The 21,681-nt window shown below is 41.3% G+C and overlaps 1 protein-coding gene across 3 annotated transcripts in view; it reads left to right on the forward strand.

The window, feature by feature from the left end:
* The window catches only part of klhl12 (kelch-like family member 12), a 131,383-nt gene extending 111,012 nt beyond the window's left edge, over positions 1–20,371 (forward strand). For all 3 annotated transcript variants that reach the window (XM_063043620.1, XM_063043621.1, XM_063043622.1), the window contains one exon: positions 18,991–20,371. In XM_063043620.1, the coding sequence (XP_062899690.1) occupies positions 18,991–19,117 (127 nt within the window). In that variant the 3' untranslated portion in view covers positions 19,118–20,371. The remainder of the gene's footprint in view (positions 1–18,990) is intronic.
* Positions 20,372–21,681: the final 1,310 nt, after the last annotated feature.

The raw sequence follows: 21,681 nt of genomic DNA on the forward strand, positions 1-21,681 counted from the left end.
TATATTTTAATGAGATCTCCCCTCGTTCTTTGAAATTCTAGCAAGTAAAGGTCTGGCGCCATCAATTGCTCCTCTTACAATAAGCCTTTTGTTCTCAGATGTGAGAAAATCTACAGATGCTGGAAATCCAAAGCAACATGCACAAAATGCTGGAGGAACTCAGAAGGCCAGGCAACATCAATGGAAAACAGTGAACAGTCGACATTTCAGGCAGAGACCTGATGAAGCGTCTCAGACCGAAACATCAACTGTTTATTCTTTTTCATAGATGCTGCCTGGCCTGCTGAACTCTACTAAATTCTGGAATCATTCTCATGAACCTCCTCTGAACCTTCTCCACTGTCTGCACATCCTTTCTTAAATAAGGGGTGCAAAACTGCTCACAGTACACCAAGAGAAGCCTCACTAGTGCTTTATACACCCTCAGCATTACAACCTTGTTTTTATATTCTATTTGAAATGAATGCTAACATTGTATTTGTCTTCCTCATCACTGACTCAACCTGCAAGTTAACCTTTAAGGAATCCTGCACAAAGACTCCTAAGTTCCCTTACACCTCAGATTTTTTAATTTTCTCCCTGTTTAGAAAATAGTCATTGGGTCTTTCCTTCTACCAAAGTGCATGACCATACACTTCCTGACACTGTATTCCATCTGTCATTTCTTTGTCCCTTCTCCTAATCTGTTTAAGTCCTTCTGTAGTCTCTCTCTACTTCCTCAGTACCATCTGTTCCTCCACCTTTCTCCTTATCATCTGCAAACTTGCCAGAAAGCCATCAATTCTGTCATCCAAATTATTGACATACAATGTAAAAAGCGGTCCTAACACCAACCCCTGCTCCCTTTATTACCACTGTAGTTTCATGTAAACCCTCCCCAACAGCACTAGCAAACCTGCCTGCTAGGATATTGGTCCCCTCAGCTTCAGGTGTGACCTGTCCCTTTCTGCCCCGTCACCTTCTCCAGAAAACATCCCAAATATCCAGAAATGTGAAGCCCTGCCCCCTGCACCAGTTTCTTAGCCACATATTCATCTGCCAAATTATCCTATTCTTACCCTCATTGGCATGTGACACAGGCAGCAGGATCAGGGAGAGATTGCTACCCTGGATATCCTGCCTTTCAGCTTTCTACTTGGCTCCCTAAATTCTCTCTTCTGGACCTCCTTACTTCTCCTACCTATGTTACTGGTGCCAATATGTACCAAGAATTGTGGCTACTGTTACGTAACTGGCAACAATGAATATCAATCGAGACAGGTTATATAAAAACAACCAAACATTTATTAAACATGGATAAACGATAAAAACAAAAAACAAACAAAAACCTTAACCGGAAGTTAACCGTTATGCAGCCGTTCAGCAAATGGTCACTCGACACTGGTTCTTAAAGCATTAAATGCGAAAACAGTTCTTAAAGCGGTAAAGTCAGATATAGTTCTTAAAATGATAAATTCGAAAGTCCAACAGATTTATACGTTCAATTGGGAGAGACTTCTCTGGAGAAGGATTTCTTCATAGACGCGACTTTCCTGCTGGTTCTGTCCAAAGGATTCACGATGCAGTAAATAAACAGTTTAAAACAACTGAATTTAATTTCTTTTAGAGAGGGAGCAAACCTTTGCATGAACTCTTTCCTCTTTTGGCAAGAGTTATCTTGATGCAGGTCGCTACTCCTTCAACGAAGACTCAATAAGGTCGATCCTTTGTTAAACTGCCGAATGATACCGACTCCTCTCAATCCTTCGGTCCTGTACTTCGATAAAATCTTCACTCTCCCTTCTACTGCTGGAATAGGGTAAATCAGCACATCTAGCCAAAAATTTCCAGTCCAATAATATTGTATCTTGCAACAGAACGTACAACCGTTTTAAAAATGAAACTGCGACATAAAAACAAATACGCAACAGAAACGGAGACACAGTACGTTCTAGCTGGAAGTCTAAAAGCTAAAAACCAACTGCGTCATCTGGGGTCTACCCTTATATACCCGTGGTGCACATGTCATCATATGACCTCACATCGGCGGGAAAATTAAATCAGGTGACCTCCAAAAGACCATTACATCATTCTCACAAAAAAAAGTCACAGATCTCCTTGAGGCATGTAACACCGCCCTCCAATAAAAAAAAATTTGGTCTCTTAAAGAACAAAAGTTAACAATTAACAAAAAAAATAAAAAGATATAAAATTTACAATGTACACAATATATACAGTCTTATCTTTCAGCACTTTCAAACTAATATACAGTAGGAGTGTTACAAATGTTAAAATACCACTCCATAAAAAAAAATTATAATTGTACATTTAACATCTAGGTAAACAATCAGCAATCACATTATCTTTACCCTTAATATGAGTGATCAAAATATTGCACTCCTGTAACATTAGACTGAATTATTAAATTGGAGTTTAAGTTCCTTGACCCTTTTCCTTAACAGTCATAGTAGCATGACCAAAGTCACTGTTAGCTAAGTTAGTAGTTAAGTTAGCTTTTGAAAGTCTCTCAGATAGTTTCTCCACCACAGTAATATGTGCTTTCCATGTATTATTTCCTGTAACTAAATCGTCAATATAGGCATCTGTATCTTTTAATCCCTGAATATATTCATATAACCCAGATGGGGTTACAAATGCTGAAATCTCTCTACCTCTATCCGTCAATGGAACACACCAATAACCTTTTAACAAATCAATTTTTGTAAAGAATTTGGCCTATCCAACTTTATCCACACAATCATCTACCCTAGGGATTGGATATGCATCAGTTTTTGTCACAGCATTCACCTTTCTGTAATCCGTACAAAACCTAATACTGTGGTCTGGCTTAGGCACCATAACACACGGTGAACTCCAATTTGAATTAGAATGTCTAAATAATATCATTCTCTAACATATACTTAGTTTCTTGTTCAGCAAGTTCACATTTTCCCTGTTCATTCGATACGGATGTTGTTTTATGGGTTTTGCATCTCCAACATCTACATCATGCGTAGCTACGGTGGTTCTTCTAGGGACATCTGGAAATAAATCTCTATATTTAAAAATTAACTATTTCATCTGCTCTCTCTCTGCTCTGGCTGTAAATAAGCTAATTTTTCATCAATATTTTCTAGAATTTTTGAATTTGGTAACCTGGCTGAAATAATGTTGGGTTTAAAATGAGTTTCAGATGAATCCTCCATTAAGTTTTTATCAAGATCAGACTCATTATTGACCACAATAGTCATAGTAGCAGCTTCTCTCTCATAATACGGTTTTATCATATTTATATGACACAGCTGTGTTGTCTTTCTCCGATCTGGGGTTTTTATCACGTAATCTGCATCATTTACCTTAGATTTAATCTCATAAGGACCATGAAATTTGGCTTGTAATGGGTTCATTTGCACTGGGAGAAGAACCATCACCTTATCTCCAGGCTTAAACGACCTCATCCTAGCTTCCTTATCATACCAAGTCTTCATCTTCTCTTGAGCTAATTTTAAATTTTCCTTAGCCCAGCTACAAGCTTTATACAATCTTTCTTTAAATTTCAAAACATAATCTAGCAAATTAGTGTGTACTTCTTTATTAATCCACTGTTCCTTCAACAAGGCCAAAGGTTCTTGAACTCTATGCCCAAACACAAGTTCAAAAGGACTAAAACCTAATGATTCCTGTACTGCCTCCCTTACTTCAAAAAGTAGTAAATGTATACCTTCATCCCAGTCCTTTTCATTTTCCACACAATATGTCCTAATCATAGTTTTTAGTGTAGAATGAAATCTCTCCAAGTCTCCTTGTGATTCTGGATGATAGGCTGATGAAATAATCTGTTTTGCTCCCAGTTTATGAATTATCTGCTGAAACAATCCCGACATAAAACTACTACCTTGATCCGACTGTATTTCCATAGGTAACCCAAAATAAGTAAAGAATTTTATAAGAGCCTTTGTCACAGTGTTGGCTGTTATATTCCTAAGAGGTACTGCCTCTGGAAACCTAGACGCTGCACACATAATAGTTAATAAATATTGATGTCCAGTTTTAGTTTTTGGCAAAGGACCTACACAGTCTACAATGATTTTTGAGAACAGCTCAGCGAATACTGGAATTGGTTGCAGTGGGGCCACTGGAGTAACCTGATTAGGTTTACCCACAATTTGACATGTATGACACGTTCTACAAAATGTTGTCACATCTTGTCTTAAACTAGGCCAATAAAAATGTTTAGAAACTTTGTTCGTAGTTTTCTTTACACCTAAATGACCACCCAAAGGAATACTATGAGCCATAGTTAATATCTCATTTCGGTAAATTTTAGGAACTACTACCTGATGATTAACTTCCCATTCCTCACTAGCAGGAATTGTAGACGATCTCCACTTTCTCATTAATACCCCCTTTTCAAAGTAATATCCTACTGACACTTTTTCAATTTCACTATCTGGAAAAGCTTGTTCTTTTAATTTAACTATCTCAGGATCTCTACCCTGCTCTGCTATCATCTCCTTCCGAGATAAAGGCAAATCTTCCTGGTCAGACTTACCACCAAAGTCCTGATCAAATAAGGTAGGTAAGAAAGTTTCTGATACATCCTCAAAATTCGAATCTTGATTTGAATGGTCATGGGTAACAACCTCATTCTTTACATCAGTCTTTTTAGCCATAGCTCTTGTTACAACACAGGAAGAATCTGTGTTAGAATCCCTCTGTGGTTCCTCAGAATTTGAATTTATTGTCCAATACACTTCAGGAAAAACTTGTCCACCTGCTAAATCATTCCCTAACAAAAGAGAAACATCATTCACAGGTAAACTGGATTGTAGTCCTACTTTAACAACCCCTGTAACTAATCATGACCTTAAATTTACTCTATGTAAATGTACTGGCATAAGGGCACTCCCAACTCCTCTTATATAATTTACCTCATCAATGTCAGACTCATCACTAAACTTTAGCACACTGTCTAATATTAGTGATTAAGAAGCTCCAGTATCTCTAAGTATCCTTATTGGTACTGAATTGAATCCTTCGTTCAAGGATACAAATCCTTCTGTTATAAAAGTTTCATATCCCTTCTTAACTTGGTCAGACTCTGACACATCTTCATTAGTATTTTCTGAACCCTGTGGCTTTACAGGTTTTTCAATATACTGCACACAAGAATCTGGGACCACTTCTTTCTCTTTCCTTTTCAATCGAAAGCAATTAGCCACTACATGTCCAGGTTTCTTACAATAATTACAAATAATACCAAAATGTCTTCCCTTCACATGTCTCCCTTTATCCCTACTTTTCTCACTAACTTCAGGTTTAATTTCTGGTTTAGCCTTGACTCTCTGTGCTATTTTTCCTTTTAAAAATTTTACCTGGAGAAAATTTATTCTTGTGAATTAAAACATACTCATCAGCTAATTTAGCAATCTCCTGCAATGTAGCAGTGTCCCATTCATTTAAGTATGTTCTCACTTCAACAGGAATGCTTCTTTTAAATTCCTCCTGCAAAATCAACTCTTTTAATTTATTATACTCCCCATTCACATTTTTAGAGGAAACCCATCTCTCAAAACACACAGATTTCTCATAGGCAAATTCCACATAAGTTTTTTCCACAGATTTCTTCAAATTTCTGTATCTTTCTTTATACGCTTCTGGAACCATCTCATATGCATTTAATATATGCTGCTTAACAATATCATAATCCAGTGCTTGATCAGTATTCAAAGCTGTATAAACTTGTTGTGCCTTGCCTTTAATTACACTTTGTAACATCACTGGCCATTGCTCTTTCAGCCACTTTAAACGCAGAGGAACAGTTTTGAAATGCTGGAAATATTTGTCCACTTCAGCTTCATTAAATGGAGGAACCAAAATAACCTCATGACTAGCAATAAACTGTTTCGTAGATTCCCGGACTTTAATTTCTGCATCTCTAGCTCAAATTTCCTCTGGTTTTCAGCTTCTCTTTCTGCAAATTCCCTTCTTTTATTAGCCTCTCTTTCGGCCATTTCCACTTTAAATCTTTCAAATTTTAACTGTTCAAGATGTAACTGCATTTCTAGATTACTCATTGGAAACTTATCTAACACCTCATCATCAAACAATTTCAAGGTAATATAGTGCTCAGCGATTTTTCTTTGTATGAAAGCCTTGGTGGAATTTCTCATAATTCCTTTAATATCCAACTTCCTAGCAATCTCCAATACCTCAGGTTTTCTCGCAGTCTCTAAAGACCCCGAGTTAGGCGTGTCCAAAAACCTGTCAATATCCATCGTTGCCGAATACAACACACACACCAATCAAACTAAAAAAAATCGGGTATTACCCTTTTCCAAATCAAAATGGAAATTACCAGCACTTAAACTCAAAATCGGAACATCCCGGACCAGCCCCCACAGATTATGTTATGTAACCGGCAACAATGAATATCAATCGAGACAGGTTATATAAAAACAACCAAACATTTATTAAACATGGATAAACGATAAAAACAAAAAACAAACGAAAACCTTAACCGGAATTTAACCATTATGCAGCCATTCAACAAATCGTCACTCGGCACCGGTTCTTAAAGCAGTAAAGTCAGATATAGTTCTTAAAATGATAAATTCGAAAGTCCAACAGATTTATACGTTCGGTTGGGAGAGACTTCTCTGGAGAAGGATTTCTTTATAGACGCGACTTTCCTGCTGGTTCTGTCCAACGGATTCACGATGCAGTAAATAAACAGTTTAAAACTATTGTCCTTAATTTCTTTTAGAGAGAGAGCAAACCTTTGCATGAACTCTTTCCTCTTTTGGCAAGAGTTATCTTGATGCAGGTCGCTACTCCTTCAACGAAGACTCAATAAGGTCGATCCTTTGTTAAACTGCCGAACGATACCGACTCCTCTCAATCCTTGGGTCCTGTACTTCGACAAAGTCTTCACTCTCCCTTCTACTTCTGGAATAGGGTAAAGCAGCACATCTAGCCAAAAATTTCCAGTCCAATAATATTGTATCTTGCAACAGAACGTACAACCGTTTTAAAAATGAAACTACGTCATAAAAACAAATACGCAACAGAAACGGAGACACAGTACGTTCTAGATGGAAATCTAAAAACTGAAAACTAACTGCATCATCTGGGATCTACGCTTATATACCCGTGGTGCACATGTCATCACATGACCTCCCATCGGCGGGAAAATCACATCAGGTGACCTCATAGTCATAGTCATACTTTATTGATCCCGGGGGAAATTGGCTTTCATTACAGTTGCACCATAAATAATTATATAGTAATAAAACCATAAATAGTTAAATAGTAATATGGTCATTATATCATTCTCACCAAAAAAAATCACAGTTCTCCTTGAGGCATGTAACACTACTCACCCTCCCCCTTTAGGATGTCGTGGGCCTGATCCAAGACATTGCTGACCCTGACGGGAGGCAATGTGCCATCCGAGAGTCTCTACCGTGTCCACAGAATGTCCTGTCTGCTCCTCTAACTATGGGATCCCCTATCACTACTGCAGTCCTCTTCTCCCCACTTCCCTTCTGAGCCACAGCGCCAGTCAGTGCCTGAGACCTGATCACTGTGCACCCCCCACCCCCACACCAACAGTAGGTCCTCCCCTCAACGGTATCCAAATGGTATATTTATCATTGAGGGGAACGGCCACAATCGTATATTTTACTGGCTGCCCATTTCCCTTCCCTCTCCTAACAGTCATCCATTTACCTGCCTTCTGCAACTTAGGGGTGACTACCTCCCACTAACTCCTATCTGTCACCTCCTCAGTTCCTTGTATGAGCTGTAGGTCATTGAGCTGCAGCTCCAGCTCCTTAATGTGTTTACTGAGAAGCTGCAGCTTGCTGCACCCGGTGCAGATGCGTTTATCCCAAAGGTTGGAGGTCGCTCAGAGTTCCCACATCTCACACAAAAAACACAGCACAGAACCTGGAGCCATTCTCACTGATCTAACTATATACTAACAGAAGAAGAAAAAGCTTCCCAAGTCTGTTCTCACCAAGTCTAACTGTGGTCCACTCACACAATGGCTGCTCTGCTTGTCCGTGCTTTATTTTTATTTGCTCTTGTTAATGAATCATTACTGTGCCGCCAATAAAAGCTGAAATCTGAAGAAAGCTCATTTAAATCTCTCACTCCCGGACCTTTGTGAGGCCTCCTCTGCTGATTTGACTGTGACTGTGCCACCAAAAAAAAGCTGATAGGGTGTGGGAAGTGACAAATCTAAACCGATGAGTAAATAAGTGTTCTTACAGTTTGACCCCTTGTGTTTCTCCTGTTCTTACTTGCGGGCAATCAAGTTCAAAGATCTCAGGCCTTACCATTTCCTGTCTCTGCAATCTTCTTGGCACAGCGTGCAAAGTAACAGATGAAAGGTAGGCAGAGAAAAGCCATGAAGGTTTCAAACTTGTTCCTTTAATCAGATTTTCAGCAACTCCTGTACCTTGTCTTTTTATTTTTATTCATCTCATGAGATCAGTGAACCACATTTGAATTGCTGCAATTCCTACAGTGCAGCTGGGAAGGAAGGTCCATAGTTTAGACGCAGAATGATAAAGGGACGATATGCTCTCCGAATCAGAATCAGAATCAGGTTTATTATCACCGGCATGTGACGTGAAATCTGTTAACTTAGCAGCAGCAGTTCAATGCAATACATAATCTAGCAGAGAGAGAAAATAATAAATAAAACATAAATAAACAAGTAAATCAATTATAAATAGATTTTTTAAAATATGCAAAAACGGAAATACTGTATATTTAAAAAAGTGCGGTAGTGTCCAAAGCTTCAATGTCCATTTAGGAATCGGATGGCAGAGGGGAAGAAGCTGTTCCTGAATCACTGAGTGTGTGTCTTCAGGCTTCTGTATCTCCTACCTGCTGGTAACAGTGAGAAAAGGCCATGCCCTGGGGGCTGGAGGTCCTTAATAATGGACGCTGCCTTTCTGAGACACTGCTGCCTAAAGATGTCCTGGGTACTTTGTAGGCTAGTGCCCAAGATGGACCTGACTAGATTTACAACCTTCTGCAGCTTCTTTCAGTCCTGTGCAATAGCCCGTCCATACCAGAGGGTGATGCAGGCTGTCAGAATGCTCTCCATGATATAACTACAGAGGATTTTGAGTGTATTTGTTGACATGCCAAATCTCTTCAAAGTCCTAATAAAATATAGCCGCTGTCTTGCCGCCTTTATGACTACATCAATATGTTGGACCAGGTTAGAGATCCTCAGAGATCTTAACACCCAGGAACTTGAAGCTGCTCACTCTCTCCACTTCTGATCCCTCTATGAGGATTGGTATGTGTTCCTTCGTCTTACCCTTCCTGAAGTCCACATTCAGCTCTTTCGTCTTTCTGCCGTTGAGTGCCAGGTTGTTGCTGCGACACCACTCAACTAGTTGGCATAGCTCACTCCTGTCTACCCTCTCGTCACCACCTGAGAGTCTACCAACAATGGTTGTATCGTCAGCAAATTTGTAGATGGTATTTGAGCTATGCCTAGCCATACAGTCATGTATACATAGAGTAGAGCAGTGGGCTAAGCACACATCTCTGAGGTGCGCCAGTGTTGATTAACAGCGAGGAGGATGTGTTATCACCAATCCGCACACACTGTGGTCTTCCAGTTAGTAAGTCGAGGATCCAATTGCAGAGGGAGGTACAGAGGCCCAGGTTCTGCAACTTCTCAATCAGGATTGTGGGAATGATGGTATTAAATGCTGAGCTCTAGCCAATGAACAGCATCCTGACATAGGTGTTTGTGTTGTCTGGGTGGTCTAAAGCCGTGTGGAGAGCCATTGAGGTTGCGTCTGCCGTTGACCTATTGTGGCGATAGGCAAATTGCAATGGGTCCAGGTCCTTGCTGAGGCAGGAGTTCAGTCTAGTCATGACCAACCTCTCAAAGCATTTCATCACTGTCGATGTGAGTGCTACCGGGAGATAGTCATTAAGGCAGCTCACATTATTCTTCTTTGGCACTGGTATAATTGTTGCCTTTTTGAAGCAAGTGGGAACTTCTGCCCGTAGTAGTGAGAGGTTGAAAATGTCCTTGAATACTCCCGCTAGTTGGTTGGCACAGGTTTTCAGAGCCTTACCAGGTACTCCATCGGGACCTTCTGCCTTGTGAGGGTCACTCTCTTTAAAGATGGTCTAACATTGGCCTCTGAGACAGAGATCACAGGGTCATCAGGTGCAGCAGAGATCTTCACAGCTGTAGTTGTGTTCTCCCTTTCAATGTGTGCATAGAAGGTGTTGAGTTCATCTGGTAGTGAAGCATTGCTGCCATTCATACGATTGGGTTTAACTTTTTAGGAAGTAATGTCTTGCAGTCCCTCCCAGAGTTGCGGTGCATCTGATATTGCCTCCAACCTTGTTCGAAATTGTCTCTTCGCCCTTGAAATAGCCCTCTGCAAATCATACCTGGTTTTCTGGTATGGGCCTGGGTTGCCAGACTTGAATGCCACAGATCTAGTTTTCAGCAGACAACATAGCTCCTGGTTCATCCATAGCTTTTGGTTTGGGAATGTACAGTAAGTCTTTGTGGGCAGACACTCATCCACACAGGTTTAAATGAAGTCAGTAACAACTGCAGCATACCCATCCAGGTTCAAAGATGAATCCCTGAATATAGTCCAGTCCACCGATTCAAAGCAGCCCTGTCGGCACTCCTGTGCTTCCCCTGTCCATAACTTCTTGGTCCCACCACTGGTGCTGCCGTCTTCAGTCTCTGCCTATACTCAGGGTGTAGAATACAACCAGGTGATCGTACTTCCGAAAGTGAGGGCGTGGAATAGCACGGTAGGCCTTCTTGATGGTGGTGTAGCAATGGCCCAGTGTGTTGTTTCCTCTGGTATTGCAAGTGATCTGTTGATGGTAATTGCTTAGTGATTTTTTCAGACTGACCTTGTTAAAATCTCTCAAAACGATGGCGAAGGCGTTAGGATACGCTGTTTTGTGCATGTTGATCCCATTGCTCAGATCATCTAAAGCCTGCTTGACATTGGCCTGAGGTGGAATGTAAACTGCTACCAAAATGACCGCAGGGAACTCCTGTAGTTGGTAAAAAGGACGACACTTTACTGCTAGATATTCCAGGTCTGGTGAGCAGAATTGGGACAGCACTGATATATTTATGCACCAAGAAGAGTCGATCAAGAGGCATACTCCTCCACGTCCGCTTTTGAGAGACTCTATAGATCCATCCTGACGGTGTATAGTAAACCCGTCAATCTGAATCGCTGCATCCGGTACTGAAGAGGTTAACCAGGATTCCGTGAAACAAAGGACACACGCGGTCCTAATGTCCCTCTGATTCAGCACCCTGGTCTGAGATCATCGATTTTATTCACCAGAGACAGCACGTTCGCCAGCAAGATAGTTGGTATAGGGAGTTTAAAACCCCGTTTCCTTAAATGCACTTGTAATCCTGATCTTCACCCACACTTCCTCCGAGGTTTTGTCCGTAGGCACTTCCGACCACAGACTGTTGTTTCCGTCGGTTTTAAGCAGTGACAGTGCATTTAAACGCATTAAGACATCTTTGTTCGACTCTACTGACCTTGGAAGCAGTTTAGCTTTTTAGCAGTAACAGGTAACAGGTAACAGCTAATAGCTGTCGCCACTTTATTAGATACTGAGTATTTCTTTGTGTATTTCTGCTGCTGTAGCCCATCTACTTCGAGGCTCGATGTGTCGTGTGTTCCAGGATTCTTTCTGAACACCACTGTTGTAACATGTAGTTATTTGAGTTACTGCTATCTTCCTGTCAGCTTGAACCAGTCTGACCATTCTCCATTGACCTCTCTCGTTTATAAGGCATTTTCGCCCAAAGACCTGCTGCTCACTGGATTTTTTTTATTTCCACACCATTCTCATTAAAGTCTAGAGCAGGTGTGTCAAACTACCGGCCCACGGGATGACTTGGGGGAAAAAAATATATTCACGACTGTGCCGGCAGCTTGTTGTGTGTACTTGGAAAACAAACGGCGGCAGTTAACCACCCGCTGTGCATAAGCACCTACCACCCTGCACTGAAGACCACTAGCGCCCCACTTGCGTCGTCGGACACGGTATAAACACCAGAGTACTCAGGTAAGTAACACCTGTAGCAAGGCCGAGACTGTTTGCTGCTGTGGTTCAAAATGCTTTCCAAGGAAAGAAAAGTTGACATCGAAGGTCGGATATTCAACGATAATTGGAAAGATCGTTTTTACTTCTGTGAGGTCAACGGCAAACCTGTATATCTGATATGCTCGCAACAAGCGGCTGTGGCAAAAGAGTACAATATCAAACGACACTATGAGACGTCCCACGGAGAAAAATATGACAAGTACACAGGACGACTCAGAACGCAAAAGGTGAACGAGCTTGAAGCAGCTCTGAAAAAACAGCAATCGGTGTTCACCAAAAGTCGAGAGACTCATGATGGAGCTGTCAAGGCCAGCTATATTATTGCCAACAAAATAGCTGCTGCGTGGAAGCCAGACTCAGAAGGGGAATTCATCAAAGCATACATGCTGATGGCGGCTGAGCTGGTGTGCCCTGAGAAGAGACAGGCTTTTGGTGATATTAGCTTGTCAAGAAATACTGTGGCAGAGAGAATCGGGGACCTTACAGGAGATTTGAACAGTGAACTAAAAGACAAAGTGAAGTCATTTATTGCCTTTTCTATTGCAATTGATGAGAGCACCGACGTGACTGATGTAGCTCAATTGGGAATATTTATTGCATCTTTGACCGCCACCGAGGAGTTTGTGGAGATAGTGCCCATGACAAACACCACAACGGCGAACACCATTCTCTCCAGCCTCGTCGAGGCCTTGGACAAACTGGGGGTTGACTGGAGTCACGCTGTCGGCGTGGCAACAGATGGCGCACGGTCCATGGTCGGGGAAAAGGTAGGTGTTGTTGCGAAACTCAGAGAGAAAGTTCAGACAGAGAATCGAGAGCAGGAATTCTGGAATTTTCAGTGTATTATACACCAAGAGGCGTTATGTAGCAGGAGCCTGAAAATGGACAATGTCATGGATGTAGTAATCAAAACGGTTTATTTTATTAGAGCCAAGGGACTCAACCATCGGCAAGTTAACACTCTTTTGTCCGAAAGTAATATTGGACACGGCCTACCCTCCCACACTGAAGTCCGCTGGTTGAGTAGAGGGGTTGCGCTCAATTTTTTTTTTCAATTACATGGGGAAATTGGACTATTCATGAACGAGAAAGGGAAGCCAGTGGCAGAGTTGGATGACCCAGACTGGCTTCATGATCTTGCATTCTTGGTGGATATAACAGAGCACTTAATTGTGCTTAATGTTAACATGCAAGGCCGCAACAAACTTGTTACGGAATACGACGACAGCATTCATGCCTTTCAAATTCAATTAGGCCTGTGGGAGATGCAACTATCCCGGAGCAACCCAGCTCATTTCCCCTCTTTGCAGTCTGTGCGTGTCGCTCATGGGAATAATGACAACATGGACAGGTACAAGGACAAAATATCACGGCTGAAAAGTGAGTTTCAGAATCATTTCCACGTCTTCACTCAGCTCAAGAAGGAATTCTCACTATTTTGCTCGCTGTTTGCTGTCAACGCAGCATCAGATGTGCCGGAGGAACTCCAAATGGAACTAACTGAAATTCAGTGTAACTCGGCTTCGAAATATAAATTTGAGACTGTGGGTCTGGGCTCACTCTATCAATACCTCGGACCGATGTACCCCAAGATGACAAACTTTGCCTCAAAGATCCTTTGCATGTTCGGGACAACATATCTCTGTGAGCAGGTGTTCTCCATAATGAACATTAACAAATCCAAACTGCGCTCGCAGCTGACATACAGATATCTAAATGACATTATGAAAATCACAACTGCCCAGAAACTGGTCCCTGATGTCGACAGGCTGGTTAAAGCCAAGAGATGTCAGGTGTCTGGAAGCAGCAAGCAAAAAATGAGTAACACTGTCCGATGCACTGTGACATGTAAGCAAAATGCATTGTGGAATATTGAGTGCAGCATCTCCAAGTTTGCGGATGACACGAAGCTGGGTGGCAGTGTTAGCAGTGAGGAGGATGCTAAGAGGATGCAGGGTGACTTGGATAGGTTGGGTGAGTGGGCAAACTCATGGCAGATGCAATTTAATGTGGATAAATGTGAAGTTATCCACTTTGGTGGCAAAAATAGGAAAACAGATTATTATCTGAATGGTGGCCGATTAGGAAAAGGGGAGGTGCAACGAGACCTGGGTGTCATTATACACCAGTCATTGAAAGTGGGCATGCAGGTACAGCAGGCGGTGAAAAAGGCGAACGGTATGCTGGCATTTATAGCGAGAGGATTCGAGTACAGGAGCAGGGAGGTACTACTGCAGTTGTACAAGGCCTTGGTGAGACCACACCTGGAGTATTGTGTGCAGTTTTGGTCCCCTAATCTGAGGAAAGACATCTTTGCCATAGAGGGAGTACAAAGAAGGTTCACCAGATTGATTCCTGGGATGGCAGGTCTTTCATATGAAGAAAGACTGGATGAACTGGGCTTGTACTCGTTGGAATTTAGAAGATTGAGGGGGGATCTGATTGAAACGTATAAGATCCTAAAGGGATTGGACAGGCTAGATGCAGGAAGATTGTTCCCGATGTTGGGGAGGTCTAGAACGAGGGGTCACAGTTTGAGGATAGAGGGGAAGCCTTTTAGGACCGAGGTTAGGAAAAACTTCTTCACACAGAGAGTGGTGAATCTGTGGAATTCTCTGCCACAGCAAACTGTTGAGGCCAGTTCATTAGCTATGTTTAAAAGGAAGTTAGATATGGCCCTTGTGGCTACAGGGGTCAGGGGGTATGGAGGGAAGGCTGGGTTCTGAGTTGGATGATCAGCCATGATCATAATAAATGGCGGTGCAGGCTCGAAGGGCCGAATGGCCTACTCCTGCACCTATTTTCTATGTTTCTATGTTTCTATAATATTGTCATTCATTCATTTTCTGACTGTTCTATTATTGTAAATGTGATCACTTCAATAAAAATTAGAGGCTAACTGTGTTCATTGTCTGAGTTTGATTGCTGAAAGCAGGCTAATAAAAATTAGGTGCAGTTGTGTAGCCTACATTTACAATTTGTTTTGTTAGGTCTACATTTGTGTCTGCTAAAGTTCGATTTCAAATGGTTGATTAACGGACAGGGTGTGGCTCCCAAAACCATCTTAGCCAAAATAGCATCATTTTTCTCTCTCTCATCACAACTTTCTTGTAGCCTACAACTGTAAGTTAATACCAATCATAAAAATAATGCTTGCTGGGCAATCTTCTTCATAAGAAACGAAATTGGTAAAGGGAAACACTTTGTAGTTACAGCAGAGACTGAGACACATGAGAGCAGGTTGAAAAATGAAGGCAACGAAAGCTGTGGGAGCACATGCACGTGCACAACTGATCCGGCCCCGCATGAAGTCACATTTTGCCCAATCCAGCCCGTGACCTAAAATGAGTTTGACATCCCTGGTCTAGAGACTGCTGTGCATGAAAGTCCCAGGAAATTAGCAGTTTCTGACACTCAAATCTGGCACCAACAATCACCCCACAGTCAAAGTCACTTGGATCACATCTCTTCCCCAGTCTGATGTTTGGTCTGAACAGCAACTGAACCTCCAGACTATGTCTGCATGCTTTTCTACATGGCGCTGTTGCCACATGAGTGGCTGGCTGGCTGATTAGATATTTGGATTAACGAGCAGGTGTACAGGCGTACCTAATAAAGTGTCCCCATTAGAGTGATGGGTGGCTTGTTTTCCTCCTCCTGCTTGGTGGTAGAAGTTATGGGTTTTGAAGGTCCCAGCGGAGTAGCCTAGTCATGTAACTCTGGTGCATTTTATGCAGCAATTAGCATAATTGCTAATTGAGAGCATTGCAATCACTCTGCCCTGGTAGTGGAAGAAATTGATATTTATGGTGATGGATAGGGTGCCAGTCAAGTAGACTACTTTGTCCTAGGTGGTGACAAGCTTCTTGAGTGTTGTTGGATCTGTATTCATCACATTCTGACGTGCACTTTGTTTATTGTTGGAAGTTGTTGGGGCGTGAGTAAGTGAATCATTCACTATAGGAAACCCGGTCTTGAACTTGCATTGTAGCCATCTGCTCAGTGGTGACAACCCCCCACCCCACACAGGATCTTGATAGTCAAGCTTCAAAAGTCAAATGTAGGTAATTTGATTTACTTAGTGTCGACAAAACTATCAGTCTCAACCCTGAATATACTTATTGCCTACACATGCGGCAGTGAATTCCAACCATATGTACAAAATTTCATCTTGACCTCTTAATCTTAAGAATATGATAGTTCTTGGCTCTGAGATGGACTGTTTGTTAGTATCAAAATTAAAATCCCCATTAAAATCAGCTGGTCTTTTCTGCTCTTCAGAAGGAAGAGGATATGAATTCAAAATTGGTTAGTGGCATTTCCAGCGCACAAGTGTAAAGGAGAACAAAATCATTCTTACTCCAGGCCCAACGCAGCACAAAACACAATAAGATAAAGGCGACAATGGTAATTAAAACACATAAATATAAAGATATAAAACAGCTTATAGTCTATAAAGTGACACTCAGCACAGGAGTGTCTATACATAAGGTGTCTTTGACAGAAAATGATAAAGTGTGATGGTGGGGTGGAGGTGTTGATCAGCCTTACTGCTTGGGGAAAGTAACTGTTTTTGTATCTGGTGGCCCTGGTGTGGTTCCTTAAGGTTATTATAGCCGGTGGTGGTATTAGGTATAAACTCTCACTATTAAATGCTCCCAATGGCACGTATCTCAAATAGCCTCCGACAACCAAGTCCAGCACCTAACCTTCATGTGCGGCTTAGCTACTAAGCCCAGCAGAACCATTACTACTGACAGGAGAAGAGGAAAAGTCAGGTTACTGGCACCTTAAAAGCGGTGGCTTCAGGCAGATGGGACTCGTCAGCCGTGGTTGACTGCTCATCTAGAAGAAAACTCTGATCTCAAACCTCCGCTGCCTTGAGGCTATTCCCATTCATGGGAAAGGCTTCAGAAGTAAACATGAAGGGAAAAATCCAGAGCTGGAGTCCCAAAGGCAGTTCAACATTGACTGGCAACTCCTGTGATGCTGCTGATGTAGTGCTGTATCAATCTCTGCCATTCCTTTGAAAAGGGGGCCTGCTACATAGACAACAGCTTGCTCTCCACATTGTACTGCTCTGGCCTGTGTATCACATAAAAAGCTGGGACAAACATCCATGGTTGACCTTGAGTAATGGATGGCCTCAGAGCTCCTGGCGTGGATGCAACATAGCCTTTTCCCTATGGGTGTGGGACAGTCTATGAGCAGGGTGTGTGGGATCCTTCATGTCACTGGCCCTTTTCCAGCAGCTTTCTATATATTTAACCTTGATGGTGGGTAGTCCAGTGCCTGGGATGCGTTGGGCAATTTTGACTGCACATTGTGGAACCTTCTTGTCCGACGCAGAGGTTTCTGTACCAAGTGGTGATGCAGCATGTTAGGATGCGCTCAACTGTGCATTTGAGTATATAGATGTGTGTAGTCCAGTTCTCTCAGTCTCCTTAGAAAGCAGAGGTGTTTGTGGGCTTTCCTGATGGTGCACTCCCAGGAGTCTGAAAGTGCTCGCAGTCTCCACTGCTGTGCCGCCGATGTAGAGGGGTGTAACTGACGCAAGTTCTCCTGAAGTCGATCGAAATGTGCATACACTAGGGCTTTAGGTGAAAATTCTTCAATTTTAGCTGATAAGAAATTCTGGATTTATAACAGTGGTGCTTCAACCAATTAAAATTTCATGTAATAGAGTGCATTTTTGCAACAATGTTCTGCTTCCTGTCGCAGGTGGATGTAAAAGTATCCCTTGGAAGTATTGTCAAACGTACTGATACTTTGGATTCTGGACATGATTTATTACTAAATCAAATTATTTGTCTGTTAACTTATTGTTACTTGTAAGAGATGTGTTAATTGTCTTCCAGTATGTCATTACTTGTAATAACTGCCTTAATCGGATTATTTTTCCCACTTCAGAATTGCTGTTTCATGGAAACCTCTGGGAATGCAGTGGGTGAAGGTTTGGGGACAAGATCTTCTCTAACATCCACCTAACTTTCCAAAGCTTAACTTTGCTCCTTTTCTGGTACTGTGCCATTTTTTTTCTCAGGAGAGCTTGACTAAAGTTGATTATCCTAAACCAAGAAAGCAGCATCAGTCTTGAGTTACTATCAGCTGCAGTTCTCAGCTTTTCACTGTGTGGTATAGCATAAGCAAGTTGGCATTTAAGGGAGAAGTTTCATTTATTCTGGTTGACATTTAAAACTTGCTGTCAGGGCTGGCTGGTGGTGCAACAACATCGGCACCGGACCCGGGGGTGGAAGTTCCTGGGTTCGAAACTAGTCAGGTCCGCTCCCGAGTACGCTTCCCATCCGTGCCGGGTTGAGTGTCAAGATCGCAACTCGACCTCGTAAAATAAAAGGGAAAATACAGTACTGCGAAAATGTGTGTGTGAGGATTGGCACGCCACACAGTCTCTCACTCTCTCTCTCTCCGCGCCTTGTAAAAGTCATGAAAAAGACATCATCACGGAGATGCCAAAAAAAAATAAAACTTGCTGCCAGAGGAGGTGGTGGCAGCATCACTGTGTTAAAGAAACATCCAGACTGGTATTAAAAAAGGCAAGACATACAAGATTTTTGTTGCAGGTAAATGGGATAGTGTTGATGGGCAAAAAGGTTGGTATGGACTGGTGCTCTAAAGGGCTTACTCTGTGCTGTACAACTCATATGGTTAATACATGACTTGGTTTGGGATATGTTTCCTACGTACTGGCCACCATTGTCTTATGGAAGGAACTGACACTTAAGGTAGTCTGCCTGTAAGGTTTCAGCGGTGTGCAGGTTCTAAATAGAGAATTGCTTCCACGTGAAGAAAATCCTCCACATTACAGGTGAATACCTAAATCCTCTGCTTTATTCCTGACAGGTATGACGGGAATTCTTTGCTGAGCAGTATCGAGTACTATGACCCAGTTATTGACAGCTGGGATATAGTAACTTCAATGGGAACTCAACGCTGTGACGCTGGTGTGTGCGTGCTGCGGGAGAAGTGAAAAACCAAGCAAAAATAAGAAAAGTCAAGGAGAAGAACTGAATCTCAGCCATGTTTCATTTCAGTTTTGCTGTTTGTCTCTAAGTGCAATATTCGGACTTAAATGTAAATCCATCCATAAGTAAGCAGTAGTTTGCACAGAAAAGTAGTTCTGCGGCCCAGAATCTAGATTAAATGCAAGAATTGGAAAATTTTGACATAGTAGATAACAGTATTTTTTGTACGAATCAGCGATCAGTTACCACGAAACAAACAGTACAGAGTATCAAGGGCAGGAAAGATCTGTGTTTACTGCTTCTACAAATGTGAACTATGACATTCTAATGTCCACATATCACTGCTAGTGCTTAATCTTTATAGTTGTAATCATGCTCAAATCTTCAACGAGAGCACATCATGAGAACAGTTTTATTAGATAATAATGTTCATGTTTCCAAGACTGCTGCGGCATCTTATTTATATTAAAGTGACTTCTCAGTCCTGAGCACTACTGAAACAAATTATACACACTCGCCAGTGGCAGCCCTTTCTTACTAATTGTTTTAACTAATTTATACCTGTAAAAGAAAAATGACAAACATTTAATACATAACCTTTGCACTTTTGTAAAGATGTTAAATTCTGCTGTAGATTTTCATTTATTACTTGTGAAACAGCTTGGCTGTATATAAGGTATTAGCATATTTCACCAGCAGGGTTACCTTCAGAGAAGACGTGAATTTAGAATTCCTCAACATTTCTTTTATCGCCTTATCCGCACTCAACTCTATCAGCACTCAAAGATATTGTGGGGTATCTAACCTGCCTAGTTCAGCCATTATTGTGCCACACATTATTCCACAATGGAATTAGTTCTCCCCAATGTTGTGATATTACAAGATAAAATGTCAAAATTTCTGCCCAGCAGTCATGATATAGCAATCTTAAACAACCCTGATTGAAATCTTTTCACATTCCTATCCTATGTTCATCTAGTTTTACCTTAAATGCATCTATGATGTTTACCTCCAGCATTGTGTGTGTGTGTGTGTGTGTGTGTGTGTGCGCGTGCGCGCACGCGCTTGTGTTTGTGTTTTGCTTGTATTTACAGCATCTGCAGATTTCTCTTGTTTGTACATAAATGTTCTCCATTTGCCTGGTTGAGTGCAGTGTAAGGTTATAGTTCTTCACCTTCCATCACTGATAATGTTGCCATTGTGTACAGCCCCTGCAAACGTGCTGCAGTAACTCAAGATTGTAGCAGCAATTGAAAAACTGTTTTCACTACAAGATCACTGTGGAACTGTAAACGTTTTCCAGTTTCTCTCCCTTCACTGCAGTCAAAATTGTGGAATATTCCACCTAAGCAGTATTGTGTATGTAACACAATCTAATGAAAAAAGTGGCTTAAAACCACCCACTCACCAACATATGCAAGGGCTCTTACACCCATTGCTTCAAGGAACAACATCAACTTAATCTCTGAATTGTGTAAACTGAATGAAAACCATTTTATTTCAAAGTTTCAATTTAGGCAAAATGAGCACAATCACAATCCAGCTACATTTTATTAAAGCCAACAGTTTTCAGTCTAATAATGGGAATGCACAATAAAATTTACAGAAATACATTCTTAATCATAGGTCTGCACAAATGGTTTAAAGCATGATTGTATTATGTTAAAGATGATAAGTAAACAGTTATCCTGCAATGTGTGCAAAATGCTCAGTAGAATACTATTTTTAACCAATACCTTCCCATTTGTACCTTACAAAACAAGCAGAATGCTTGTGAATTGTGACAAGATCATCAAAAAGACTAAACAGTACACATAACAAGCTGATCTTGCATCAGATTGGAGTTTCTTTAATCTTCCATAAACCAAAGTATCTGGAATTCTTCTATAAATACGCAAGTGCACAATGTCAGTCAGAACTGACATTAAAACACAAGATACAATTTATATAGATTTTGTAAAAAAAAAATAATCTGAAAGATTCCCTTGTGATATCTCTGTAAATTGTCATCAAAAAAGGCAGTTGGCTGACATAGCAACAGCATACTGGATTTACAGTAATTAAATATTGGTGCTGAGGCAGGGTGATAGACAAACTTTAACATTTGTGTGTAGAAACAAAGGCACAAGGTGCAATTTTTAAACTCGTAGGCTATAGAAAAATGATTGGAGAGCCTTAGTACAACAGTTTGCATGGACCAGGCAACGTGGCATATTGCTGCTCTGGATGAATATCAGTGATGAATTTGCAATTAGTTCCAAGTCAATGTTGTCCCAGTTTAGACAAGCTGATAATGAACTAATCAAGTTCATTGCTGTATCAGAAAATGGGGCTATTTAGATGGTTTTAGGAAAACTCATCCCGTTAGCCTGGCAGGTTCAATTTAGTAATGATTACTCAACTGTTCAGACAGCATCTGTGGTGACAGAAACAGCAAAAGTTCAGGACAATGATCCAGTATTAGAATTGCTGTTCAACATTTATAAACCCAAACTGTTACGGGTTTCTCTTTCCATTGATATCACCCAAATTGTTGGTTATTCCCAGCATCTACAGCAGTCAGGTTTTT

The sequence above is a fragment of the Mobula hypostoma genome, chromosome 3 (assembly GCF_963921235.1).
Source record: "Mobula hypostoma chromosome 3, sMobHyp1.1, whole genome shotgun sequence".
Lineage (NCBI taxonomy): Eukaryota > Metazoa > Chordata > Chondrichthyes > Myliobatiformes > Myliobatidae > Mobula > Mobula hypostoma.